At 40.7% G+C, this 27,858-nt stretch overlaps 2 protein-coding genes across 2 annotated transcripts in view; one reads left to right on the top strand and one right to left on the bottom strand.

Moving 5' to 3' along the window:
* Positions 1 to 291: 291 nt before the first annotated feature.
* TMEM130 (transmembrane protein 130) lies at positions 292 to 11,269 on the bottom strand (the record flags this gene model as incomplete). The annotated part of the gene is made up of 8 exons (XM_082006630.1): positions 10,894 to 11,269; positions 8,570 to 8,860; positions 6,542 to 6,710; positions 5,212 to 5,381; positions 4,500 to 4,584; positions 2,349 to 2,551; positions 1,231 to 1,343; positions 292 to 468 (listed from the first exon to the last, which is right to left on the bottom strand). Exons 1-8 carry the CDS (start codon positions 11,084 to 11,086, stop codon positions 292 to 294), a joined length of 1,401 nt encoding a protein of 466 aa, XP_081862756.1. The 5' UTR covers positions 11,087 to 11,269.
* A 1,040-nt stretch (positions 11,270 to 12,309) lies between these two features.
* TRRAP (transformation/transcription domain associated protein) overlaps positions 12,310 to 27,858 on the top strand; it is a gene marked incomplete at its 3' end in the record, with an annotated part of 99,133 nt that continues 83,584 nt past the window's right edge. The window contains 13 exon segments of the mRNA XM_082006807.1: positions 12,310 to 13,268; positions 13,622 to 13,671; positions 17,994 to 18,104; positions 18,655 to 18,759; positions 19,438 to 19,521; positions 20,254 to 20,310; positions 20,978 to 21,103; positions 21,430 to 21,507; positions 21,743 to 21,831; positions 22,757 to 22,853; positions 23,213 to 23,351; positions 26,327 to 26,405; positions 27,430 to 27,664. Coding sequence (XP_081862933.1) covers positions 13,169 to 13,268; positions 13,622 to 13,671; positions 17,994 to 18,104; positions 18,655 to 18,759; positions 19,438 to 19,521; positions 20,254 to 20,310; positions 20,978 to 21,103; positions 21,430 to 21,507; positions 21,743 to 21,831; positions 22,757 to 22,853; positions 23,213 to 23,351; positions 26,327 to 26,405; positions 27,430 to 27,664 — 1,350 coding nt within the window. The 5' untranslated portion in view covers positions 12,310 to 13,168.

The following is a 27,858-nucleotide window of genomic DNA, read 5'->3' as shown; positions in this document are numbered from 1 at the left end:
AGAGGTAGTGAGATTAGCAAACCTGCACATAAAACAATCTTTCATAAGAATAAAATGCTGCATTTACAGCTCTAAATGTATACACCCGTATAATTTAAAAACATAAAGCTACTTTTACTGTGTTTGCTTTTTTTTAGTTCAGAGAATGAAACACTCAAGTGCTGGACTTAAAGTGGTTAACCTCATTGCATTGGCAAAAACAAACCATTCATGCAGCACTGGGCTTTTAAGTCATCATAAGTGAGAAAGTTAAACGCAGCAGTTAGTGTAACCAAAGTGCAGCTGTGTTCTTCACACTGTGTACGTTTTGACTGGCTTGTAAAAAGAATGTAGAAGTTCATGACTCTCCCTGGCAACTTCTTGAGATGACCGAAGAAAACACGATCTGCAACATATTTGGCCACAGCCTGACTCCGAATGAGAAGACAGGTTTTTATCAGACAGTGGAGAAAAGTCAAAGTCAGCTACCTGGAAAAAGAAACATCAAAGAGACAATTTTTAATTTGGGTCCCACTGTCTCAAGTGAGTCCAGCAAGAATACTTTGGGCCAGAAATGGCACTTGGTCCTCAACCAGTTTAAGTCAGTCACCAACTTCAAACAGACTTCTGATTTATACCTGCTCCACACCTGGCTCACAGGCAGCCTCTCTAGAGGTATTTTATTCATACCGTGGCATGACGTAAAGTGTATTGGGTACTTTCCAAAGGGCCAGGAAAGCTACCTTTGATTTAGGACCTCATGCTTATTAAAAATACGATAACATATGCTTCTGGCTACACTGCAAGTGAAAGCTACATCAGAGATGGAAGGGAGCTGGGGAGATAAAGGTCACATACCAGGGTCGGGTGACAATTTAGTGCCGCTTTAGGTAACATACTCCACCCTTTTTACTATCCTGTATCCTCTCTCGCTATCCCCCTGGTTTCTTTCATGTAACCACTTTGAGGCAGATCCTCTGGAAGGGATACTTCAGTGTAAGCACCTGCTTAGGAGTATTAATAAACTGCCCATGACACACGTGGCAACTTGAATTATAGTTCTCCACAACTAGGCAGAAGGATGCCTGTTGTCTAAAGTATTTGCCTACACTGTTCAGATTTTTCCATGGAATGGATCAGACATACCAGGGACATGCTCCCTTCTGCTCCGTTTGCCTGGGGATTAAAGAAGGGACATGGCTCAAAGGTATCTAATTACTATCCCAGATCAAAGTAAAAGTAACCAAATACCTCCACGAGATCTTTTTGTTGTGTGTTACTTCGGAAGGTCGTGTACAGCACCAGTCCCAGCATCACTGAAAACAGAGCGATGCAGAGCAGGACAAAGAAGGCTGGGTGGATCCCTAGGAAAGGGCACAAGGGGACATTCCTGGAGTGATACAACACACTGAGAAGAGGAACAGTGAGAAGGAAATTATGTTTTAGGAGACCTTTTCATGTTTTTAGAACAAAGGACATGTGTGTAACAGGGAATACTTTTTTCAGCCCAGATCACTTCAGGTCTTTCTGAAATCTCAGAAGTGGGAATGCAGGGTTGCGAGGTTTGTAAGGGTCTTTCCCTTTTTACCCCTCTTTTCCTTTGAACAGACTAAAAAACTCTGCACAGTTACACATGTAAGCTCTAACTCCCCAGGGTGTTTGTACCTCTGTGGCACCTCAAGAAGACAGGAAGGAATGCTCAGTCAGCATCTTCAGAGCAGCTGGCAGCCTCCAGCAAAGAGGATTTGCACACTTAGCCCTCAAGGCACACCAGTGCCTTCTGGAGTGAGCTGCCCCATCTGTATACAAGCGCTGGCCCGCGGTGAGATGGTGTAACCGTTCTGTATCGCAGCCTGGCTGTCCCCTGCTCAGCTCCTCTTCACTTGGCCACCCAAGAGGGGCATGTGTGAGCATGCATGGGGGAGCCAGCGGGGACTGGAAGAAATGGAGGCTTAGAAAAATCTACCCTTAAAAAAAACATAACTAAACTAAACAAAAAGAAGAATTGAGACTGCTTAATTAAGAGAGTGTTACAGATGAATGTTTTCCTAGTTATCCTCTCTAACTACAAAAGCCAGACTATTTAAACTGAAAAATATATAACTTAAGTAACTCAGCCTTCCCAGGAAACTCATTAGCATCAAGGCGCTCTTGAGACTAAGGGTTCAGCAGGATGCAAGAAGCTCAGAGCAATTCCAGTAGGCACATTAGAGGCTCTCCCTCCTCTTCCTGCTTCCTATGCTTTTAGGGATCTATCCCCGTTTCCAGAAACCCCATCTGCAGGCTAGTCAGTGCCCCCGACACGTTGGAGCCTGTCGGTGCCCTGCCCAGGGGGAACCTCTGCGCTCCTCAGACGAGCTGCTCCTCACCTGTTGGCCGCACTCTTATTTCATGGTACGTCTGCAGCATCGTCACGCCGTTCTCCACTCTGACGCTGAGGCAGTACTGTCCAGCGTCACTGAAGGTATGGCTGAGGTTGTAGCAGGAGCCATGAATCACCACCAGATGGCACTTTTCACCTTCAAGTGGAATGCACTCGGCCTTTATCAGCCAGCATAATGCCAGCGGGGGGCTGATATGACAAGAGCAAAAAGGAAAAAAAAAAAAATTTAAAAATTAGGTGAAAACTTCGCAAAAATTTCAGCTAAGAGCTGATGAATCACTTGCTTAAAATAGCATAATAGTTTTTAAAATAATGAAGTTAATCTAAATACAAATAGGGAAGTAACTAACTGCACAATTGTTGGGTTTATAGCATTTGTCAGTTGAAGAAGTTCTTTGTGATGCTTCTATAAAAGCAAGGCTTTCAGCTGAGAGCTAAATACCTGCCTGGGTCATAGGAAAGGCCATCGTGTGTAAAACACCCCGTAGTCCTTCTCCAATAAAGATAAAAGGAGTCTTTTTCTCCTACACTTCCAAGGGAGTATAGGTTGTTTTTCCTTTGTTCTTCTCACAGAGAAGAAATCACTGTCTGTGCTACTGAAGGACACTCAAGACTTTTCTGATTTAAAAAACCCCACAACCAAAACTGGAAAGAATGCAAGATGAGCTCTGTACAATGGACTAATAGCTGGAAAAGGTAAATAAATTGCAAGAAACACAGTATTCCCTTACAGTAACAAAAAAGTTTTTATTTGCTATCAAGCCACCTAGGTGCAATCCTTTATGGCATATGTCTTCTTACCATGTCTAGTTGATGCCTTTTATTTACATTTTCAGACCCTTGTTCCAACTGATTCTGCTTGGACTCACCTTATGCACTATGGACTTTGATTCTGACAACAGATAGAGCTTTTCTTTACCCTACCTTGTTAGTATTTTGTTCCTTATCTCTTTAGGACAGCGTCTGCTAAAGAAAGCAGCATGTTTATGTGTTTAGCTCATTTGCTAGCTTTGGTTCTGATAATCCCTCTCTTGAGCCTTTGTCATCGCTTCTCTATCATAAACTCCTATTGCCATCAGACCTAGTCCTGTGGCTAAGAGGTTAGGTCTGGCGAACATCGTTCATCCTAAAACCAAGCTTGCTTTTAGGGATCTCAGGTTTGCTTCTAATGTTTTTCGGCTGTTCATATTTACTTGTACACCATCGCTAGTTTTCACTCCTGCCAATGTGCCTTTCACTTTCTGAATGCAAACTGTACTGCTTTGTCTATTGAGACTACTTATACCTTTGGCAAATGACTCTGCATTGGGTGCTGCTCACCCCATCCTACGTCTCTACTAACAGCCCTGCCTTTTTTTTTTTTTTTTTTTTAAATCCAGCATTAGCCTAAATAGCTGCCAGTAGCAGAATGTGAAAGTGTCACTATTCTGGAGAATAAATGGCTTCTGTTGTCATGGAGTTTTTATGGTGAAGGAGCTTTCTTGAGTGTTTCAATGGTATTTAAAATGCTTCTGCCATACAACAAAGCTCTGATATGTTCTAAATATTGCAGCTTGAGAGAGCTTGTGCTAGGATCGAGGTGCTCATAACTATTATATTCCTATAATCCTCACTATTGGGTGAGGAGCTTTTGAAAGTGGATAGGAGCATCTGGAGCCTCTCTGTCTTACTCATCTTGTGGTAATCTTAATTTTGCTAAAATTATTCCCCAAACCCATTACTCCCATGTGCCAGTCAAGGATCACTGCTATGCAACAGGACTCTGAATACAGTTTAATTGTGGGGAAATTGGTCAAGTAGAAAAATTCAAAAGGAAGTTTTAAAATGTCATTTTTTCTACTATCTTTCTCTGTCTAGTTCTCTTCTAACATTCTTTTTACAAAGGTACAAAAATAACATTTGCTTTACACAGGAGGATTTTACTTTTCTGTAAAGATGCAGGATCTTTCAGGCTCTTAGAGTTCGTGAAATTTCAAGTCAGGAAAAAGCAATATTCAACAGTACTACGTTCAAAGGAAATTTCTTTTTTGTTTTAAGAAACTGTTATGTGGGGTACAACTGACTATTTTAAGGAAATGGGGGAAACCACTTAAATAGACAATGATTTTGGGGGAAAAAAGTTGTGTTTGCTACTTACGTGCCGTTGATGTGAAGAGATAAACTCAAGTTTTCCATGACGTGAGTCTCTGTGGAGCCCACTACATTAATACTTTTAACAGCATCTGAGAGGAAGAAAAAAAAAGATGTCACACTCCACATGTGAACTTGAAATTCACTGTTTTTCCAGCAAAGGTTTGTTTTCATAGATTTTGCAGATTTTAGCAAACACTTCCCTCACACTCAAAAAGGAAACCTACTGGTAGAGTTGTTGTAAGTTTTCTGATTGTTTTGTGATTTCTTTTTAATATATAATCAACCACTTTATTAATCCTTTATTTATTGTTTACTCCTGAAGCTGATCAAATCAATGAGACTTTCCTAATGCTTATTTTAACTAATTTATTTTTTAGGGATAGCTGACATAAATTAAATAAATCCTCCATAAGTTACGGCAAATATTTTAAGTGTACATGAGACTTTTACAAAAGACAGTAAAACTTTCAGTAAATGAAAAAGAAGCAGTAAATTTTATATATTTCCCCATATTTTTCCTGCACTAGAACAGCACAAAGTCCATTTTGCAATGGAAACTCTTCACTGAATAATGTTGACCTGTTCTTGCACGTGAAAAAATGCTGAAGTTACATTTCATTAGTTATGAATTAAAGTTAATTACATTTTAAAGTTAGATTGTATTTGTACGTACATAGCCAGTTCTGTTTTGAGTATGCAGAATGTTTTATAATTACCTAACAGCTCCAGAGCAGTGGTAAAATCACCAGTTTTCTGCACTGTTTCTCTTTCATGTATGATGCTTCCAACTTGTTCCCATTCAGCTATGACTTTCAGATGCACTGTGCGATTCCCCGTGGTAGAGCAGTTACAGTAGACAAAGGGCTCCTTGGTAATGTGATAAACTCTATGTGCAACATGAAAAGATTTAGAATCAAAACTGCCTTTTACCAAGTCCTTGCATATTTCTGATTTAAAAAGGAGCAAGCTCGAATATATTTTCTTTATAGAGAATGCTACAGTCGGCTGTGATTCTAACGCCACTTTATAACCGTATCAATGAGGATTAATGTCTGTGGTATTACCAATAAAACTACAATCAGTATAAGATGCAGAACATATTTATGCATTTTAATCAAAGAAACTAAAGATAATTCTAAAAGAATTCACAAAATGGAATAGGAATAGTCAGTAAATTGTGAAAATTATGTGTAAATTATGAAAACTACCTTTATAGCAGGTGGACTGTAAGCTAACTGAAGCACTAAGGAGGGGAGGGAGGGAGAAAAAAAGAAAAAAGAAGGAAAGAATTTAGTATTCGAAGACTAAAGCTTACATTTCTATTTGCATACACTTCTTAGTATTGGACATGTATTTGTCCTCAGAGAAGGAAAATAACTGAATGTCTTTTTTCCTCCTTACTGCGGAGTAGCTTAAGAGCTAAATACTACCCATGGTTTTATATCTGACGGTTCTGAGCTATGTTGGTTCGGTTTTTTCCCCCTCCATTTTGTTATTAGGTAAGCATTCAGTGTGTTTTAATGTGCACCTCTGTATCACTTGAGACACCTATCCACTTTCAAAAGCTCCTCACACAAGCTGTGGTATATTTACGGGTAGCTGGTCATAGTAACAGCTACTTACTGCCCAACCACAAGACAGTATACTGTTTCCATTTTCCTTAAGTGCACAAATTATTCACATATTCAACAACAACCACCTGCTAATGGAGGTCTGCAGGCGTAATGATGTTTTAAAATAACAACTTACAATAAGTTACTTTTCCCAGTTCATTCAGTTCAGTCCAGCTCACTTGCACACACAATAATACACCCAAGCATATATTTGAACAAGAAATTTAGGTCTTTAAAACATCACAATTTTGTGAGTATACAGTGACTTCCGTGCCAAAGTTTTCATAATTCACCTGATTGACATGCTAAGAGCATACCGACTGACAAAGGAGTATGCTTTGTCCTATGATTTATCAGGATTTTTCTCTAGAAGAGCATCTGAGTCACAGCCATCTTGAATACTCACTAGCGCAAACAAAGTAACTACACTTACCCATCTCCAAAATCCCAGTTGTAGACAAATGATGCTGACTTGAAGTAATGACTTGGGTCATGAAGACAGAAAGAAATCCGGGTCACGGCATCCGTGGAGGAACCAGAACCACGTGTGATAGATTTACTGTCTTCTATCTGGGCAATGGTAAGATTCCCTGTGATAAATTCTGCAGTATAATAAGGTGGAGAAAGAATCACAGTATATATCACTTTAATAGCATGCTCTGTGTGAGTATCAAAACATTATCTAAAATGTACTGCATAAGTCTTCCTGCGTCCTAGTCCAAGTGGTTAAGTGTATTTCAGATCTATTACTCAGTTTTGTTACATGTGTTAGTGAGGTACAGAGATAAAATTACTTATTTAGGGTTATACAATGGGCTTCTAATAGAACTAAGAGAAATAACCCTGGACTGATTGAGGTCAGTATCAATTTTTACTACTGATTTAAAAAGAACTGGGATTAACATGAAGTATCTAGATCAAGGGATTCAGAATCAAACCAGTATACAAGCTCACCATGTTTGGGGTAGCAGTTTTTGTTTGTTTTGTGGGTTTTTTCATGTTGCTGTTTTTTTGTTTTTTAGTTTTAGCTACTTCCACAGAAATGAAAATTTGGCTACTATGAATAATAGATGTGCTATATATTGTGAATACAGATAGGGTGACATTTTGATTTTGATGTCTGTAGGAGATCCTATGCTCAAGTTTGTTTACAAGGACTGGCAATGGCTGATCTAAAAAAACCTCTCTAACCTACGAATAAAGAGGATTATGATAATACACTGACCAGATCATTATAAAATTGATGGGGAATTAACTACCAGTAACAGACTCTTACCCTGTTAAAAATTCATTAAATCTGGTTAACTGTTCTCTTGCTGATGCAGAAATAAGAATCACAATTACTGCTTCAGAATGGGATAATGCAGAACTAACTGGAGTTGGAACTTTTATGAGTTATTGGCAACTACCTTTGGGCCCCTGTGAAGCCTCTGTGGGTGCTCTTGCTTGGGGAAGGCAGAAAGGTACAATGGGATCCTACCTTTCACAGCTATAGAAAGCTTCTATTCCTTTTGCTTGTGGCATGAGAACATGACAGTGCAAAGTGAGAAAGGAGTAAGTAGATATTCAGCAAGGCGTCAGTTCTTAAGAGAGGAAAGAACTCATGTATAATTTTATAAAGACTTATCCAATAAGCTTGGTGTTTCTCAAAGAAAAAACTTAATAGCTATTCCCTATGTTTAGCTCTTTTGTCCTCATACATGTCCTCATCTTGCTGGGAGCTGGGTCTATTCTGAAGCATATAAGTAGAGCGCTGGGACATATGGTTGGAGGGAGATGGTTCCTAGTCCCTGGAAGAAGGGATTGTGGGAAGCTGTCAGGTGATACTTCATGTCAATCTTTGTATCAGAGATTAGGTTAACCATAGTGCACCACTGGTTAATTTGTCAAAAAATGTGTGTTAATCATTATGAATATTCCCAGTAAGCTGAAACTGCACTTAACAATATTTGGAAATGCAGCCATGACTTCCCATCCAATTTCAGTAAACTCAGTGAGAACTTCAAAAGAAAATCTAATGGCTCTGTTATGCTGATGGCCTAAGTTTTTGCTATGTCATGCAACAGGGAAAGCCAGTAGATTCTCACTGCTGCAAACTTTAGGATTAGAAATGCGGGGAAGCACTACAGGAAGGACTGTTTTAAGAATCTGGACATCACTGAACAATGCTGATGTGTGAGCTGCAGCTACTGAAGTATCTGGTTTCTAGCTCAGTTTCTCAAAGTGATAGAGGCAAGAAAACATGGGCAGGCTCACACTTAATTTATGAATGTGGGTAGACTACAGTATGGCCCAAATGCCTGTCCATAACCACTTTCAATCAAAGGGCTACACAAATCAGACTCTGTTGGCAGTAGTCATATTTATGCCTGGTTTTCATTTTTCTGATGCTAGCAAAGGCAGCAAGCATTCTGATGTATATTGAATTCCTGAAAACACAGAGGTTGTAAAACCATTTTACCTGTAATCTGAAGCACGGTGATGTTTCTAGCAACCGGCCGACATAGCCAACAGTTTCTATGAGTCACCCAGACAGATACAGGAAAAGTCCCAGGAAATTCACTGGTCACATTAATCACAGAGTTAAACCGCTGCTCAGATTTCTCTATCAGAATCAGAGGAGCATAAATCCAATTGAAGTGATACGAGTTTGATGCAACACTGTCATTCTTCATACTTAGACTGGCATGAACAGTAGCTTGAGCTCCCGTTGTGATGGGACCATTGTTGGTTATTTCCAGACCATACTCCTCTGTGGAAATGCAAAAAAAAAAAAAACCCAAAAAACCCCTTGTTGTATTGCGTTTTTACATTTTATTTATTTATTTACACATTTTAATTAGTCAGCTGTAGTTATGTGACTCACAATGAAACTCATCCGAGCAAAGACTTTATCACCTTTTTTTTTACCATTCAAAAAGTTGGAACAGAAACTATTGCATGTATATCTGAGTTCAAACAAGTAGCTTTAAATAGCATATTAGAATGTGTCCTAGAAATGTTAATAGTAGAAGGCAGCTTCAGACTAGAACATCACAAAAACTTTCATGAGGTTGTACAGGCAGAGCTGGGCACTGGCTGTAGGTTCAGTTGTGACTAATGATCTAACGTGGTCACTAAACTTCCAGCTACTGGAAGAAAGTCAAGCTCAGCTCTAATCTCTATCCTAAAAAAATGAACTTTCAAACTCAGGTAAGATTTCATCCAACAGATTCTTTTGTCAGCTCTGTTGACCCACACATATCCTTCACCTTCCTCCTTCACTGAACAAAAAAACCTCAGTATCAGCTGCTTCCCTATGGTCCACCACTGACTTGTTTTTCCCAGGAAGGACCAAAAAATCCCAACATAAATGAAACTTGTACCATGCCCTACTGATCAGTTTACTCCAGAAGGGCAAAAACAGGGTTCTTGCTTTGTCTTTCATGTCTGGAAACAGCAAGGTGTGAGAAGCGCAGGATGTGATACTGAACCATCCCTTGCTGCTCTGGATTGCTCACCATTATCTTCCCTACCACATTTACACAAGCTACTTACTTCAACTCTTACAGCTACTGAAATGGGCAGAGCGTGAGTGAGGTTTGGTTTTATGGAAAGGATACATTCAATTTTTCCAAAAAAAGTAGTGCCACAAGATTAAATGACCTGCATGTGTTAAAAACAAATGAACAAAAAAACCCCAAACCCAAGACCCTAAAAAAAAAGGAAAAGCAACGACCACTGAAAGCTGTGAATTGGATCAGAGCTGGAACAGGATCTGGCTGGTTGTCTCCAACATGGAGCATGTTCCCCCCCTGCATCAGCACTCTGCCTGGCTATCCTCTCCCCGGCGAGCAATGGGGCAACGCAGAAGCTGCATTTCTCACTCATCCATGACCTGTAATGTGGAGGAAGCACTGGGGTCAGCTAACCCCCGTGCTGCCTTTCCTGCACCTGTCAGCCTGGGATGGGGTGGAAGGAGAACCTGAAGCATCTACTTAGTGCCCACATTTTATTCCACAGATCGCAGGTGCTGAGCAAATCTGGTTGCAAAAGGACTGTGAGAAATAACTGTAACATTACTGTCTGAGTAAGAACTCCACTGTTCCCATTTCACAACACAAGGAATGGCCCTGAGTTCAGATTTTTGAGAAATGCCTGTGATTTGATGAAATCTGGCACAGAGAATTTTCAGGTCTCTAGAAGATTCGGGCTATCCTCTGCTTTGTTTCAGCAGAGCTCGGGAAAAAAATAGCCTGCTACCTCGCACTTATCTAGCACTTCTCCTTGGAGGTTATCACGGTGCTTTACATACCAGGGCCACACTGAAGCCCAATAGCTGCAGCAGTTGGAGATTAAGTGGCTAACCCAAGGTCACCCAGTGAGTCACCGGCAGAGCCAGACATTTCATCCATTTCTGGGCTTTCTTCTCTCTTCCTGACCTGTCTTTGCAAAATGCAGCACAGCGAGGGATGGAGCCTGCCCAGGTGCCTTGTGACCCACCACGCTGGGCCAGCGGAGGAAGCACAAGTGTCGCTTTTGGGTTAGCAAGTGCAAAGCAGAACTCTGGCTCCCCGGGACGCCCCAGCTTCACTGCGAGCACCACGGTCGCAGCGCCCGAAAATAACATCTGGGCTGGCGAGAGGGTGCCCGGAGCCTCCTCCATCGCCCGTCATGGCTAGCAAGCCCGGGCAGGGAACCGTGCCATCCCCACAGCCAGAGCAGCTCACTCCTGAGGTCGGCGCCCCTCGCCCCGCCGACGCAGCTGCCTTCACCCCCCTCGCCCGCTCCCCGGCGCCCCCTTACCTGCCGCCGCGGCGGCGCGGCCGAGCAGCAGCAGCAGGAGGCAGGCCAGCCGCACCATGCTCGGGGCGGCGAGGGCCATGGGCAGGTACCACCGGGCCGGGGCCGGGGCCGGGGCCGGGTCTGGGTCTGGCCGCGCAGGGGCCGGGCGCTGCCCTCGAGGCCGCCCGCGGTACTGCGGCACCTGCGCCCGCATCCCCGGGACGCTCCCCCGCGGCAGCGCTCAACCCGCCTCTCCCGGGGGAAGTTCCTGCGGGGTTACGTTGCTGCTGCAAAACCACTGGGAACTTTAAAAAAAAAAAAAAAGCACAAATGCCGCCCATCTGCGGAGAGGGTGGGCACAGCTCTGAGCGAGTGAGCGTTTGAGAGAGAGTTTGTGGTTCGGTTCGGTGGTTGACACGGCGAAGTATTTTTCAGGCGCTGGCGTTGTGAGGACGCCTCAGCCAGGGGCAGTTCGTCTGCGGTTACCCGGTCGCTCAGCGTCCAGGCCGGCGGCTCCTCGTAAGGAGCCTGTAAGGCAACGTGCGATGGGAGCTCCGGGAGAGCCACGGGAGCGGCTCTCACCAACGCAATGCAGGACTTTGTTTGTAAAGTGCTTATTGGAGGCACTTATTCGAGTGCTTGCTCCTGGCTGCATTTGTCTTTTGGAACGGATCGGCACCCCTCCACCGCTTCGCTCCCGCTTCCCCGGCTGAGCCGCTCCTGCCGCCGCCCTCCTCCCTCCGCGGGGCGCCGCGGAGCCGCGGCTGCAGCGGCGGGGCGGGTCCTGGGCGGGAGGGGCGCGGGCCTGGCAGGGGACGTGGAGCGGCTGCGCGGGGCAGCCCCTCGCCCGCTGTTAGCGGCGTCGCGCCCGGCGGCCGCTGCGTTAGCGGAGGCCCTGGGGCTGAGGCGAGGGACGGGGCCTGCCGGCCTCGTCTCAGGCAGCGCGGGTCGTCGTCGGCGGCGGGAGCTGGCAAGTGCCTTTCCCAGCTGGGGCGAAGCCGCGCCCGCGCGGCAGGACAGGGGGTGGCTGCGGGTTGCGGGTCCCCCCGCGCCGGGGCGCGGTGAGGCGCCGGGCGGCGCCGTGGGCCTCAGCGCCCGCCTCCGCCCGGGGAGATGCGCGGGAGGCGGGTAGCGGGAGGAGGCGGCCGGAACTGGTCTCGGGCGCTTCCGTTGCGCCCATGCGCTGCCGCCGGCCTCCGGGAGCAACAAAGGAGGGAGCTGGGGGGGCTGGCCTAGCCCGGGGAGCCGTGAGGTGAGGCGTGCCGGGGTCGGCGGCGGTGGCGGCAGCGCCTCGGTGGCGGCAGCGCCTCGGTGGCGCCCGGGCCCGGGGTGAGGCGAAGCTGCGGGAGGCGAGGCCCGGCGCGGCGCAGCCTGTGGGGCGGAACCGGCGCGCCGTGGGGAGGAGGAAGGGGCCGGAGCTCCGCCAGTACGGCGCTTGGAGGCCGCGGGCCGAGGGCGGGAACCGGGAGGTCTGAGGGGCGGTTGGAAGCGTTGTTGCGGCCGTTCACGGGTGCCCGTGTTCACAGGGCGGGCGCCTCGGCGAGGATGGGGTCGGCGTGATGGCGCCCTGGCAGCGGGGCGCGACCAGGCGGCGGCCAGCCCTGCGGCGGGAAGGTGAGGGGATGCGGGGCCCTGCAGGCAGCGCCTCGGCCCCGGGGCAGCCGCGGGGGGACCCGGGTGCGGGTGTTTGCGGGGCGGCCCCAGTCATTGGTCGCGGCGGCTGGGCTGAAGCGGGCTATGAGGAGAGCTGACAGGAAAGCGCCGAGGTGAGGAGGGAGGTCGCTGGTCTTTCGAGCTGAATTTAATTTCAGTTTTCTTTACAAGCGGCGGCACAGCTTGGGGCGCCTCTGGGAGCGAGCCCTGCCGGGGCGCGACCCAGGGCGGTGTAAGTGTGGGGGGCGGCAGCCAAGACAACGCAAGAGGTGTGCGGCGCCGGGAGCATCCCCGGGCCTGCTGCGCCGGGCGGAAACGAGGACAAACAAAACGCGAATGATTACGCTGAGGTGTGAAAAGCCCACTGATCATTTGTGTGTACATGTGTATCGCCTTTATTCAGAAGTGTGTTGCTGGGATATTGAGTGCTGTACATGCTAGGAGTTAGAACTGTAAGCCTAACTAAACGTGACAGTTGTGATTTTTGGAAAAGACACGTCCGCTTCGATATGCCAGAAGAATGGGTGTAGGTGATGTGAAAACTGCTGTTAACCAGCCAATAAACTAACAAATATTTTTTTTTTTTTTGTAGGTGTGTTGGTCTTGATTTTATGTACTGAAAGCTGATCCTTCCTCCTCCAAGATGGCATTCGTTTCAGCGCAAGGGCCTACGGTGGTGGACCAAACCACTCTGATGAAAAAATACCTTCAGTTTGTGGCTGCTCTTACGGATGTCAATACACGTAAGATACTTTTTTCTACTGAAAGTTACAGTCGTTCAGTAGCTTGTTTCACAAACATTGCAGTATTGTTTAGACAGTTGATAAAGGTGTGATGAATTCACTTTAAATTTTGTTTGAGTTTTGATTTTTTGAAGAAGCAAAGTGATGAGTAATATTTGCATGAGCCGAAGTGAGCGAGCTGTGTGTGTGTGCAGTTGTGTGACAGGGTTGTCTGTGAGAATTGTGTGCCTTTTAATTGGGCAGTGATAGCTAAACTGATAAGATCTGATTGCTTCTTTGGTCAATGAACGTGGGGTTTTCCTTGATGATGCCCTTTTACGTTTAATTTTTTTGCTTGAATTTCCATTTTTCAGCTGATGAAACCAAATTGAAAATGATGCAAGAAGTCAGTGAGAATTTTGAGGTAAATAAAAAACAAAACAACAAAATCCTACCAAAAAACCCCAACCTTCCAGAAATCATGGACTTGCTTGTGCTTAATGTGTGTCAGTTTGATTTCTGATGTTACATGGTTAAAATATTAATATTAGTATCTTGTGACTTATGATTAATATTGTTACAAGTAATTGCTTTTAGATTGTATTTAGGAATTATCCAGGTTGTCGAAGAATTACAACATTTGGACTTAGCTTTTTCATTCTGTGATCTTTGTTCAGTAAGCATTTAAATAAAGGTGAAGTAATAGATTTTTCTACCATTTTGTTGAAGTATATGAACTCTCTGTATTTTAAGCTTTCTTTTGTTTAGTTCAAGTACGTTATTGTGCCCTCGCAGAGCAGTGGCCCCTCAGATTCCTCCAAATAGTTCCGTAGTAAAAAAGTGAGGGGGCAGTTGTCAGATGCAGAATCTGACATCAGGAGTGGAGATAGCTCCAGTGACATCTTTTGCATAGTGTTGGGCCATCAAGTTTAGATGAGCAGCAGAAAAAAAGTGAGACACAAGTTAAACCAACCATGTGGTATCAAAAATTATGCTTCAGTTGAATACTTAGTTAGTATGTGTCTGTTCTGGAATTGTAGAGAACATTGTAGATGTTCTGTTCTGGAATTGTAGGGAACATATTTTGTGGAATAAATTCAACATCTTAGAATCACTGTAATCCTCTCTATCTAGTTTTTTAGTCATGTTACGATTAAAACAAAAAGTGCTACCACTATAACACATTCTGTCCTTACCTGCTTTATTTGAAGTAATCTCTCTTAGTCCCTGATGTGGAAACAAATACATGCTCTAGTCCTGTTTAATGTCTTTGGATATTTTTAAGTAAGCAGGTGCTGGATGTGCAAAGCTGGGCCAATTTTGGTTGTTGCTGAGTTATTGGTGAAATTTCCTGTCCAGTGAATTTTTTTGTTTAGTTCAGCTTAAGGTAGTTGAATAAATTTAGAGCTAGTGTAACTGTATTATAAAAAAAAGTTAAAAATCTTAATTCTGGCTTAGTGTGTATAAGTGAATAAGTAGAAGTCTGTGACAGTTCTGCATCTATGTGCACATGGGGTGAGCAGAACTTTACATTACTGATAAGTGACTTACAAAAACTCCACAAGTGTATTTTTAGTTATCTGTTTCAAAGATGGCAGGTCAGCTTAATTTATTATCTGAGTGAAAGAATAGTTTTAGCAGTTTAGCCTAGTGATCTGTTTAAAATGTGAAGGCTTAGTTGATTCTCTTTGCTTTGTCTTCAGTAGGGAAAAACTTGTTCAATATTTGTTTTGATAATGTTCAAGATGGAGTAGCTTTCTTTTCTTGGAACTTGATTGGTTCTGTGCATGGTCCTACATAAAGAGTTGATGAATTTGCTTATGCTGAAGTACAGTTCTGTTTGTTGGAAAATACTTGAGGGAGCAACAGGAACCACTAATATAATTTTAGTTTCCTTTTTTCCTTTGGAGGTTGCGGACAGTATTGTTGCGTGTTGTTATGCTAGATTGCTAGATGGCTGCTTTTCTTCTGGTGCCATAGTCTCCTTATTAACTCTTCTCTATTGCCTACTTCAGCTTCCAATAGCTATAAAGTTCAGCAGATTTTATTTCTCACTTCTTTCAGTGGAAAAAATATGGGTTTTTTTCCCGCTAATTAGCTGTTTGTTGAAATTTGCAGCATTCAAATTCTGTTGGCTTCATTATTGATCTAGGTGTCTCTCTAGTTAGGGGTAGAGCTGAATGTGAATTGATGAGTATGGAGGACTTCTTGAAGTAAGGTTTAAAACTGAGGTGCTTCACCATAATGATTATTGGCTTGATAGTGCCAGCTGTTGGCCTAGTTGTTAGGGTGTTGTTCTGGACTAGCAGAGGATATTGCTCTTCTCAACGAATTTCTGGATGGAAGCATTTGATAATTTTGAATCTTGTTTCTCAGAAATTATTTGTTTGAGGGGGCATTTTTTCCTTCTCCATTTCTTCACAGAGATTCTGGATTCCAAATGGAGAGACAGGAGTGTGTTCACTGTCATTTCAGTCTCTGTTTTAGAGGAGAAAAAGCTTCCAGAATCAACCTTCATTGCTGCTGCTGTTTTGTGCCAGCAGCGTAATTCTGAACTTGGTTAGAATATTGGGGGTTTTAGTTTCTTGTATGGTTCAGAACAGCAGTTCCTAGATATCAACTGTGCTGCTAATTTACTGCTCTTTGCTGTTTAGCAAAGATATTGGGAAAGTGTTTTCAGAAATTTAGGCTGTGTTTGTGAAGGTATACTTTTCCGTGAATGGATTTGCCGCTTTCCAAGAATATGGCAATACCCATTTCATTTGTTGTTGGAAACTTGCCTGCCTTCCTTCCTTCAAAGTAGGACCATTCTCATGGCATAAAGCTGGGGAGGTTAGGACTCTTTCAGAATTGGAAAGACTATAGGGGAGGTGGAGCAGAAGATACAGGCAGACTTTCTTTGGAAGACCTTTGAGGTGAAGAGAAGAATCCGGGTGGGATGTGGGAGACAATTACAAGAGTAAAAGTGAGAAAACTTGCAGATTGAGATAAAGACTGTTTAATAGGCAAAGCAAAAGCTGCACACACAAGCAAAGCAAAGCAAGGAATTAATTCACCACTTCCCATGGGCAGGCAGGTGTTCAGCTGTTTCCAGGACAGCAGGGCTCCATCACGCGTAACAGTTTCTTGGGAAGACAAACGCCATCACTTCAAACGTACCCCTCTTCCTCCTTCTTCCCCCAGTTTTTATGCTGAGCATGACATCATATGGTATGGGATATCCCTTTGGTCAGCTGGGGTCAGCTGCCCCAGCTGTGTCCCCTCCCAGCTTCTTGTGCACCCCCAGCCTCCTCGCTGGTGGGGTGGGGTGAGGAGCAGAAAAGGCCTTGACGCTGCGTAAGCACTGCTCAGCAGAAAACATCCCTGTATTGTCAGCGCTGTTCTCAGCACAAATCCAAACCACAGCCCCGTACTAGCTACTATGAAGAAAATTAACTCTATCCAGCCAAAACCAGCACATGTATTTAAAATGTTTTTGTGCCCTTCTTACCACATCTGTCTGCTTTCTTGAAAGGCCTTGACATAAAAAACAACTTTGTTTGCACAGTGCCTGCTGTAATATGATTATGGTTGCGTGTTATGAAATCTTACTGCAAAGTAGAGAATAGTAGTGGAAATCTGTAAAAGGAGGTGGCTTTACATAACTTTTATGTTACTCAAGGAATAATGTGAAAAGACTCCTGAAATACCTATATAGATTTTTTTCAAAAGAATGCTGCATTTTTACCTGTACCTTTATTAACGGATCAGTATGCTTCCCTATCACAGATGCTTCATAGAATTGCCTAACAGCTGTGGAGAAACTACAGCTGAGTTTCCAAATAAACTTCTCAGTAGCCAAGTTAGATTTTTAGGTAAGGCAGATGCAGCAGTTGCAGATGGAGGAAGCTTGCTCATCTAATATTTCTTCTGGCTCCACAAGAAGTGGATAGTAGTGCAAGATCGTTTTCACAGTGGAAAGTAGTGCTCAGTTTGGGTGATATATGCATGTACACGTACTTGCAGAAATAACTCAAATCTCAAATTAACAGTGGATAAAAAGTCTTGGGAATTCTACAGCAATGAAAACTGAGTGTGCCTGTCAATCTTTCTTGTTAAGAACATCCACAGTGTTGTTTTTTCCCCCCCCATTTAAAATAGCTGTATGTTATGCTAATTTTATTTTCTGAGGTGACTGTTAAAATAGAAAAAAAAAATTGTTACAGTTTGAGATTGGAAGAAAGAGATTACAGAATCACAGAATCATTAAGGTTGGAAAAGACTTTTAAGACCATCAAGTCCAACCATCAATCCAACACCACCATGCCCACTAAACCATATCGCGAAGTGCCACCTCTACACGGTTTTTGAACACTTCCAGTGATGGTGACTTTACCACCTCCCTGAGCAGCCTGTTCCAATGCTTGACCACTCTCTCAGTAAAGAAATTTTTCCTAATATCTAGTCTAAACCTCCCCTGGCGCAACTTGAGGACATTTCCTCTCATTCTATTGCTAGTTACTTGGAAGAAGAGACTAACACCCACCTCGCCACAACACCACAAAATTAATTTGTATTCACTTGTTTGTTTCATTAATAGTGCTCTGTAGCGCATCAGCAGATGCATAATCACGGAATATTAAAAAGTCACTGAAAATGTTTAATAGTGGCTTTTGAATGTAAGTTAATATCATCTGTGTAATGTCTATTATATTTGTCTCCCCATTTTTTGGTGGGGTTTGGTTTTTTTTTTTTGTTCTTAATTAGAATGTGACATCATCCCCTCAATATTCTACATTCCTGGAACACATCATCCCTAGGTTTCTCACCTTTCTACAAGATGGAGAAGTTCAGTTTCTGCAGGAGAAGCCAGCACAGGTAAAATGTGTGCAGCAGACTACTTGTTCAGTGAAGTACTTGATTAACCTAATGAACTGATTTATGTATAGACTTTGTTGTTAAAAATAGATCTGTCATTTAGAGTGAAATTGAAAAAGCCCAGTTTCTAAATATATTACTTATAAGCTTTGCAAATCTGTCCTTCTATGAAAAACGGGGAAAAAACTAGGTGCAACAGAATTGGCTGTCTCACTGAAAAACAGCACATTGTTAAAAATAACTGACTTTACTGTGGAATGAAAGGGAAGAGTTGAATCTATGTCACTAAATACTTAAAATTGCGTTCCTTAAAAGAAGTCGGATAACTTCCAATTTTCAACTGTAAATTTATTAAATTTGCCTTTTTCACATATGTGGGTAGTAGGAAGCATTATGTGTTTGTACATAAGCGTATGTCTGCGTGAAGTAAAATGGCTTTTATATTTTTAAGCATGCAGAAGCATTAAGCTGAAAAAATACTGCAACCAATTGTTGTTTTTTGAGCTTTTTAAGTTCTATCATATCTTTTTTTTTTTTTTAATTTTTACAGCAACTCCGAAAGCTAGTGCTTGAAATAATTCACAGAATACCAACAAACGAACATCTTCGTCTTCATACCAAAAATATCCTGTCTGTGATGTTTAGATTTCTAGAGGTATTTTTCTTCCCTCTTAAAACCATTTCAGATTTTAAGAAAGACTTTCTTCTTTCTTCATCTCCAAAAATTCCTAGGGGTAGGATTTTAAATAGCTGTGCTTCTTGAGCAAGAGTGGAAGGGCGTTCTATTTGGGTATCACCAGTGTGATATCTTACTATCTATAGATTTTCTGCATGTTCTCTTCTGCCCTTTAGAAACTTGGATTTTAGAGATGCAAGGAACTGTTCTCATGCTAGACAAAGTTTCATCCATGAACACTTTTCTGGCTTATATAAGTGCTGATACCTTATTTTAGAGATTTTGTTTCTTACTTGGAATTGAAAACACTGTCATTTGAAGCCCACAGAAAAAAACCTGTCCTATGCGGAGGTGTCTTGTTGTGTAAATAGCCCCACCTGGGTCTCTCTGCGGGGCATTAGAAACGGGTCTGACGGTACAGTCTTGTTGAAATTTCTGGTTTTTGTTCCAGTAGATGTGAATTTAATTTTAGCCATACTCTAAGGCTGCAAGGTAAAGTTATATCAAAGGAAAGGCATCTTGCTCATGCAAATTCATATTAATGAGGCACTTGCAGTTTGCTGAGGGGAATATAATTTTACAAGGTTTTGAAGTACTTACAGAGTAGTTGAAGAATGGAGGAGTAGGCTTACTAAAGATTCTTTTTTTTTTTTTCAGACGGAGAATGAAGAAAATGTACTGATTTGTTTAAGAATAATTATTGAATTGCACAAGCAGTTCCGACCGGCAATCACTCAAGAAGTAAGTCATAAATCTTGCTATATGGTATAGAACTTAACTGCTGTGCTCTTCAGAATTGTTGTTTTGTTCAAGTGGGTTTGTTTGTTTTTCCTGCTGTCCTTTTATGTTGGCTGACTTGTTGTGGTAACCATATATTGAATTTTTTTTTACCTTAAAGTAATTTTTAAAAGGGGATTACGTAGTGCTAGCACCCCTGGGAAAAAAACTCAGCTGTTAAAGTCTAGTCGTTTTTGCTTTAAGTGTTTATGGGCAATATGATTAGACTGAGGAATACAATTCCCACAGAAGGGAAGAGAATTGATACCTTTTTAGTTTGTGAAGGGAAAATCCTGGAAAAGGAATATTACGATTCTCTTTGCTCCCATGCCCTTGCTTCTCTCTTGTGACTCTTGAAGGAGTATTTGAAAGTTTGCTTTTTTTATTCTCTTGGTTGCTTTCTTTGACTTTCTCCTAGGAAGGCTTAGTTGGTTTATAGTAATTACTTCTAATAATACTATATTGGAACTGTTTTGAGATGCTAAGTAAATTGGATTCTTTTCAAGTGCAATTTGAATTAATATTGGTAGAACAGAAGGAAATAGAACACTTTCAGATTCTTTTTAAATACAATGAAAAATATACTCCAATAGTGACAAAACATTTTATGTTATTGTACTGTTAATACAGAGATTCTAAAGTTGTGATTACTTTTGTTTCAATTTCTTCATGGTAAACCGACTTCTTCCTTCCTAGATTCATCATTTTTTGGACTTTGTGAAACAGATTTACAAGGAACTTCCAAAAGTAGTGGTAAGCTTTTTACTTCTTGAATTGCCCTTGTTATGGTCAGAAAACTAGTTTTTATTTTTTAATTTATCCCTAAAAGATATTAACATAATTACTTTTGTATCTAGTGATACAAAATAAATACCGGTTTAATAAAAGTATTTAACAAAAATACATCTAAAAATGGAGAAATTTAGATTTGGAATTAGAAAACGTTCTGTTTCTAGCATGATGTTACTAGTATGAGAAAATTGAGGTAAACTTGTATAATAAAGTACTAATCAGTTGACTGGAAGTGGTGTCCATGTAGCCAAATATGGAGGGTTTTTTGAGGGAAGAGTGAGGTGAGGTACTTTCCAGCAGATAGAGTTATTCAGTGTGCTTGATCTCTGTGGAGGCCATTGCCTGCTCTTCCTCACGATACAGGGCATCTGTTTGGATGCTTTCTTTAGTGAAAGAACCACCTTGGTTGGGGATGCTTTTCTGCTTCTTGCTGTAGCGGGGGGGTGAAAGATTGCAGGATATGTCTGTAGTCCCAGTAGATGCTGCAGTGTAAATGTCACGTGCAGAGAAGAAAAAACTGTCTGCAGTAAGTTGTGGGGAAAAACTATATGGATGCATTCTAATGAGATAAATATCCTTTTGACTCTTACTAGCATTATTATATTTTTCTTCTGCTCTTTGCTTGTAGAATCGGTATTTTGAGAATCCTCAGGTGATTCCAGAGAACACTGTTCCTACTCCTGAAATGGTTGGCATGATTACAACAATTGTGGTGAAAGTAAACCCTGAGCGAGAAGATAGTGAAACGAGAACAGTGAGTATTCTAACTGCTCTTTAACTATGAGACTGTCTGTATCGCAATGCCACGAATCATAAGAGCAGGTAAATGTAATAGGCTTTCTTTTTGTTGTTGTTATAAAGAGTTATTTGTAGAAGCCGCTTGAAACTTTTCAGATATTTTCTATGCAGATGTAATTACAGGATTTTTACTTAATATAATACCAAATGGTTTTGTGCTTTTTAAATATTATTGCTAAATATAGTGCTACTAAAAAGAGCAGTTTCTTTAAAAAATGAATTTCAAATACCTTTTTGAATTAATAATTACACTGTTTATAAAACATGTATTCTTTCTTTCAGCATTCTATAATTCCCAGAGGATCTTTATCTCTAAAGGTCTTGGCTGAGCTACCTATTATTGTTGTTCTTATGTATCAGGTTAGTATACTCCAGTATTTTGCATGTAGGTAGTTTTTATTACTGAATGGCTTGAGTAATGTCTGATGGCTAACATATCAGTGAAAATGGATGTAATGTATTTTGGAGATCAAAATATGGTTTAAAATAAGCCACTGAGATTTCTTAATTTTTTTTTTTCTGATTAGCTCTCAAATAAGTTGCATGTGAATGTGACTTGTAAATTTCTCTAATACTTTTTTTTTTTTTTTTAAAGCTCTACAAACTCAACATCCATAATGTAGTAGCTGAATTTGTGCCCTTGATTATGAACACTATTATAATACAGGTTTCTGCTCAGGCAAGGTAAGAGCATTTTAACAGTATTGTGATGATATTTGGGATAAACTACTTAAACCTGCCATTCAATATCACCTAAAATATTTTTGTCTTATATCCTGTGATTTTTGCTTCTAATCTTACTGCTTTTAATCTCAAATGTAGCAATGATTATTTGACTTAAAATTGGCAAAAATTTTGTACATGAAGTAATTGGCAAATCTGAATACTTCCATTATATGGCAGTGATAAAATCCATGGTTGTGCAGTAGATCCCAATTTATTATTTGATAATGCATTTTTAAAAAATAATTTCTGACAGAAAGTCGTATTACCACAGATAGTATGTGGTAAGAGACTCTGTTGGTTAGGACACTTGCTGTTGTTTAATCTTTACTGTACCACCAGTGATACATTTTTGCTCTTCCGAGGTGTAGTTTAGGTGAAGCCTTGTGATGTTGCAGATATGGGCGCTGCTTTTCCTGCTTCAGAGAGAGATGATTCTAAGGAGCAGCAAGTGGTGCTGAGCAGGGCAGCAGGAGTAAGATCTCTGTCTTTCCCTGTCTGCCCAGATGATCGGAATAAGTGGTTGAAGCTTGAGACAGACAGACAAGTCTGTGGGAGGGAATACTACTTGGAGAAAAAAATTGCCTCAGTTTGGGGAATGGATCCAAATGTTTGATGCTAATGTATTGGCTTGGCTTTCTGCAGAAAGCTGAGCATTGTATGGCTGCCTCAGGGCTGTGCGTTTCTGCTTAGAGCAGAAGCTAGATGCTGGGAGTTTGAATGCCAGAGAGCTTGTTGAAAATAGGCTGTCCCATGATGATTTTATTTCCTTGTGAAGCAAGAACATCACTATAAGATGATGTAATTTGAAATGTCTTTGAATTTTCTGAACTAAGGTATTAAAGAGGAGGAACAAAATCGTAACCACTGTTCAATTTAATTTCAGGCAACATAAACTTTATAACAAGGAATTGTATGCCGATTTTATCGCTGCTCAAATTAAAACATTGTCTTTTTTGGCTTACATCATAAGAATTTACCAGGTAGGTTGCATTTTTGTTCCTTTGCTGCTCTTAGTGCAACAGGTTGCTAGTTACTTTATGGCAGGCAAGTGACCAGCATGCTGCAGTGCATCAGGGCTTGGAGAGAAGAGCGTTTGTGTAGCAAATCTGAAGACAGGGCTATACTTTGTTGTCCTTTCAGAAGTTCGCATGTGAATGAAAAGTAAAAATGTGCCATTTCCCCTGCCCCAGGCATTTATGGAATGAATGTTGTATTTTATTTTTACAAGTAGGTTGCTTAAAGAGAAACAAGTGAATTTTAATTGAATATTGTTTTGCAAATGCAAAGCTTTAAAATACAATGTCATAACAATTGTATTCATGTTATTTTTTTGTTATAGGAATTAGTGGCTAAATATTCTCAGCAAATGGTGAAAGGAATGTTGCAGTTGCTCTCAAATTGTCCAGCTGAAACGGCACACCTCCGGAAGGAGCTTCTAATTGCTGCTAAGCACATCTTGACAACAGACTTGAGGAGCCGTAAGTAGCACTTTTTGAAAATTTATCTATAGACTGGAAAGATTTAAACTATTTCTCTGTCGAAGAGGTGTATTGCTTACTAATTTGTTTTGGACTATTACCTACTTCTGATTGTTTTGGGAGTGGGTGTGATTTTTTTTTTTTTTGTGTGTGTGTGTTGTTTTACCTTTTTTCTTTTTTCTTTAAAAAAAAAAAAGTCACCTGAATAAGATGGCATACTGAACAAGTAGCTTTTCTAGCTTTCCAAGTATCTATTGTTCCAAGTAATTATCATTTGATGATAAACATTTGTGTTCATTTGTAATTGTGCCTGCAATTGTATGGATACTTCAAAATTTTAATCTGTTAACCTGAGTGGAAGTAGTTCTGTCAAAATGTGATACTGTATGTTTGATTCATCTTGTAGTATTTGCCTCTAGCAGAGGAAAGCCATTTTTGGTCTGCCTGAATTAAGTAGGTTTGGTGGGTATGTTCTGTTTTGGCAGAATTGCAAAATTGGAGATGAATGTACTTTGCTAAATACTAACTTCTGTCTTTCCATCTTTACTGTGTGGTCCCCTTTCTTGTCCTTCTGCTAACAACAATTATGGGGCAATGTGATGTTAGCTTGCAAAAAAGTAAAGCATGTTTCCTAGTTCTGGAATTTAGTGTTGTGATTACATGGAAAGCTGTTTCTTTGAATATTTTTCTAAAGAAATTAACTTAATGGTTTTATGTTTCTCAGCCTTTTCTTAATAACTTCTGAACTTGACCAGTTTCAACAAAATTCAACAGATCAGTGAGGTCTTAAAGATACGATGTTCTGCATCCTCTGTGAACTTCAGTATTTTGGGTAGCGGAGGAAACTCCAATTAGTGTCTCCATTGGAGGTATAAAGAGCAGTGTGAGCTTAGCAATTCATTGCCCTTGGTCAGCTGGCTGGTGTTTTAGCATACATGTTGCTAACGCATCCCTGCAGCCCTGCTCTTGGCTACCTGGCAGCCCCCAAGTGGATGTAGAGGAGGAAATGCTTAGAAACGTTAAGGAGAAGAGGGAACGTGGTTATCGCAGAAGGAATAGAGTGTGAGGGAGAGAAGTGGGACATAAAGTATGTGGAGATCTGTAGGAGGTAAGGCTCTGGTCATTCTGCTGGTGCAGTTCAACTTACTTGGAAAAATGAGTGTTGAGGGAAGTGCTGCGCATTTGTGGGTCTTGCCATTGGCATTAATGTTCTCAGTGCAATAATCTTTCAAACTTAGTCTTCTGTGTTGATTGTTGATGAATAACACCATGTATTTTACTGTGATGTATTTTGTCATCGCTGTAAAGACAGCCTCTATCTAAGAATACTTCATATCGGCAAAATATGGTATACACATAAATATTAGATAGAGCTTTTAAAAGCTGGCTTGGAAGATAGAATGCAAATTGAATTTAGCAACCTACCTGTTTTCATTCCTATGAAGACATTTCTGTTGAGAATTTTAACTGAGATGTCAATTTCAAAAAGCTAGAATGGCTTGTATGATGTTTCTGAAGTTCTAATGACTGAACATTTCTTAATTTCAATGTAAAATATTCCTATGTTATGAAGTTTAACAGTGTGAGAGTTCCATCAGTGGTCTGGTATAAACAATTTATTATTACTTGCTTTGCTTGAATTTCTCTTACTAGCTCAGATTAAGAGTAATAGTACAACACAGGTATATTAACGTTAAATGTTTTCAATACACAAAAACCTCATTACTGTTTTTCAGTTTGCATTTCCTTTTGCTTTTTTTTCATTGTCAGGAGTTGTGTCTTAATCTCTTTGCTGTGCTAATACTAGTGCATCTAAGACTAATTCCTTTTTTCAGAGTGGTTTGATGATCAAAGGCAGTTCCTTTCCAACCATCTTTTTGACTCAGCTTTTTTCTCCACAGTTGGTTGTTGGCTATGACTGAATTTATTCCCATGTCATGACTGCTGTGGTTGCCTTGTGAAATAACTGGTTGTCCTTGCATCTGAAATCTTTATTCCCAGTCTTTATTTGCTTTTTCTACTTTAAGTCTTCCAGATCTCTACCTCCCTCAGAAAAACAATGCCAAGGCTCTTCTATCTTCCTTTGTATTTTTACAGAATGTGACATTCTCTTAAAAGCAAAGACAGCTACCACGTTGTCCCTTTCATTTGAGTGGACCTCACAGATTCCTTGTCCCTTTTTGATTTCATTCAGAAAATGCTGGATTTTTCATCTTTAATATTGTTTGGAAATTGGTGGAGAGTGAAGGTTGCTGGATGCTCCTCTTTCTCTTTATTTGATTTTTTTGCTTATTTGTTAATAAGTTTTAGCTTGTTGCATTATTTGGAGGTGGGAGCAGTTAATCCTTTCTGCCATTTCCATCATCTGTGTTTAGGATGGAGTGACTTAATCAATTCCATAAACTTACTGATTTCTATATTTAAAAAGAAAATGCTTCTTTGGTCTTGCTTTGTCACTTGACTTTGTTGCTGAAATCTTCCTTTTCTTCCCTGGACCCCAAGTTGCATGCATGCCTCCTTACATTTTGGGATAGAGCTTGTAGGACAATATGCCAGACAAAGTAGAGTTGTGTTGTACAGTGTTGCCTGAACTTGTCCTTTCCGGTAACTCACTAGTTATATTTAAGAAGTTCTGCAAAGTTGAAAATAATATAAGCATTTTTTCGCTGTCCAGCTGTGACTGTTTTTGTTGTATCAGTGCTGTGGCTTTGACTGTGTACTGTAATGTTACTTAAGGGGCAAGTGTCAGTGGAGTTCATAGTCACAAGAAGTTAATTTAAAGTTTCCTTGTAAATGATGCTGCCTCTTGTAAGCTTCAGCAATGAATTTTATAATAAAACCACTTTCTGACTTAGGTATTTAAACCTAAGTTAAGTGGTATAATTCTTAACTGTATTGTTTTGATTATTTCCTGTGCCAATCACTATGTATAGCTTTTTCTTTTTTTCCCTCACTTTTTTTTTTTTAAATTATAGAATTTATTCCATGTATGGACAAACTATTTGATGAATCTATACTAATTGGCTCTGGATACACTGCCCGAGAGACACTGAGGTACGACAGAAAGTTTGGAATAGCTCTCTTGAGTGCCTGCCAGGGCTGGTTTCTTTCAAGGTTTATTAATATTTACAACAATGTCTGTATAGGGTCCTAAGTCTTTGCTTTAAATAACTAATTTTATTAGATTCTAATATCTGCTGCTGTATAGAGTGGTTGTTATTTAAAAATTTGATGGTGCAGCATGGTGGTGTGAGTGTAGGGCAAAATATGATAAACAGGTGAATGAAAACTATTTCATTTTTTGGATTGCAAAGCACAACCAAAGCAGTGGTCACAGTGAAATCAAATCAGTATCTTCCCAATATTTCACAAAGCAGCCTAAATCTTGTGTCCAGTGTAAAATCTGAATGAGATTTAAACTGTTTTGTCAATAAGTACCTTAAAACTTACTAATTTGAAAAAAAATAAATGGGGAGAATACTTATTTTCTGTGTCTTCAATAGTCTACTAGTTTTTAGGTGCTTTTGCTGACCAAATTAAAAGACGTGAACTAGGACAATTACTTCCTCTTCCTTAAGTATCAGGTGTATCTTAGTGACAACCAGTGTTAGATTTAGACGTATTTGCTCTACTAGATGCTTACACCTGGTATTTGAAAAGAAATGATTAAAAAAATTCATCAGTTTTCATAACTGCTTTTGAAATCATGAATCATCAATGATTAATTGTGAAACAGCTTACCAACACTGCTTAAAATGTGGCTTAAAACATGCTAATTTGCTCTTAATGGTATGTAGAAGGAAAGATGGGCTGGGGATGTTCAGCAATGGGGGAAGCAAGATCAGAGACGTAACAGTGTTGGGGGACAGATTAATGCACCTTTGGTTAGACTGTACATGTTGTAATTCTCTTGTGTAATTGAAAAAGACTTGTGAACTCTGGATTTGCATATAAAAATAGAAAATTTGGATTTACAGTCTAGGAAATAGCTCCAAGAAGTAATTAATGGTGAAGTCCAATTAACAAAAATTTTAATTGTCCTCAATGTGTTTTCTTCATTTCTTGTTTTTACTGATAGACCACTTGCATATAGTACACTGGCAGACCTGGTACATCATGTCCGTCAGCATTTACCACTCAATGATCTCTCCCTTGCTGTCCAGTTATTTGCCAAGAACATTGATGATGAGTCGTTGCCTAGCAGTATCCAGACAATGTCTTGCAAGCTTCTGCTAAATTTGGTAGACTGTATCCGGTCTAAAAGTGAACAGGAAAACGGAAATGGTAGAGATATTCTTATGAGAATGCTGGAGGTATTGATTTGTTTAAAACATTTGATAATAAGTTGAATATCCTGTTTTATAGTATGTTGTCAATCACACTTCTCCTTTCCTCAGAAATGAGACTCTGTAGAAAGAGTCGGCACACCGTATTTCATTTTAATACTTTAGAGACAGGCTTTTTAAAATGCTATGCAACTGGGATAATATCTTGAGTGTAGTGGAGA

The sequence above is a fragment of the Phaethon aethereus genome (genome assembly GCF_964289735.1).
Source record: "Phaethon aethereus genome assembly, chromosome: 15".
NCBI lineage: Eukaryota > Metazoa > Chordata > Aves > Phaethontiformes > Phaethontidae > Phaethon > Phaethon aethereus.
Note: the sequence above shows the minus strand (reverse complement) of the source record. Positions and strands in the feature narration are given on the sequence as shown.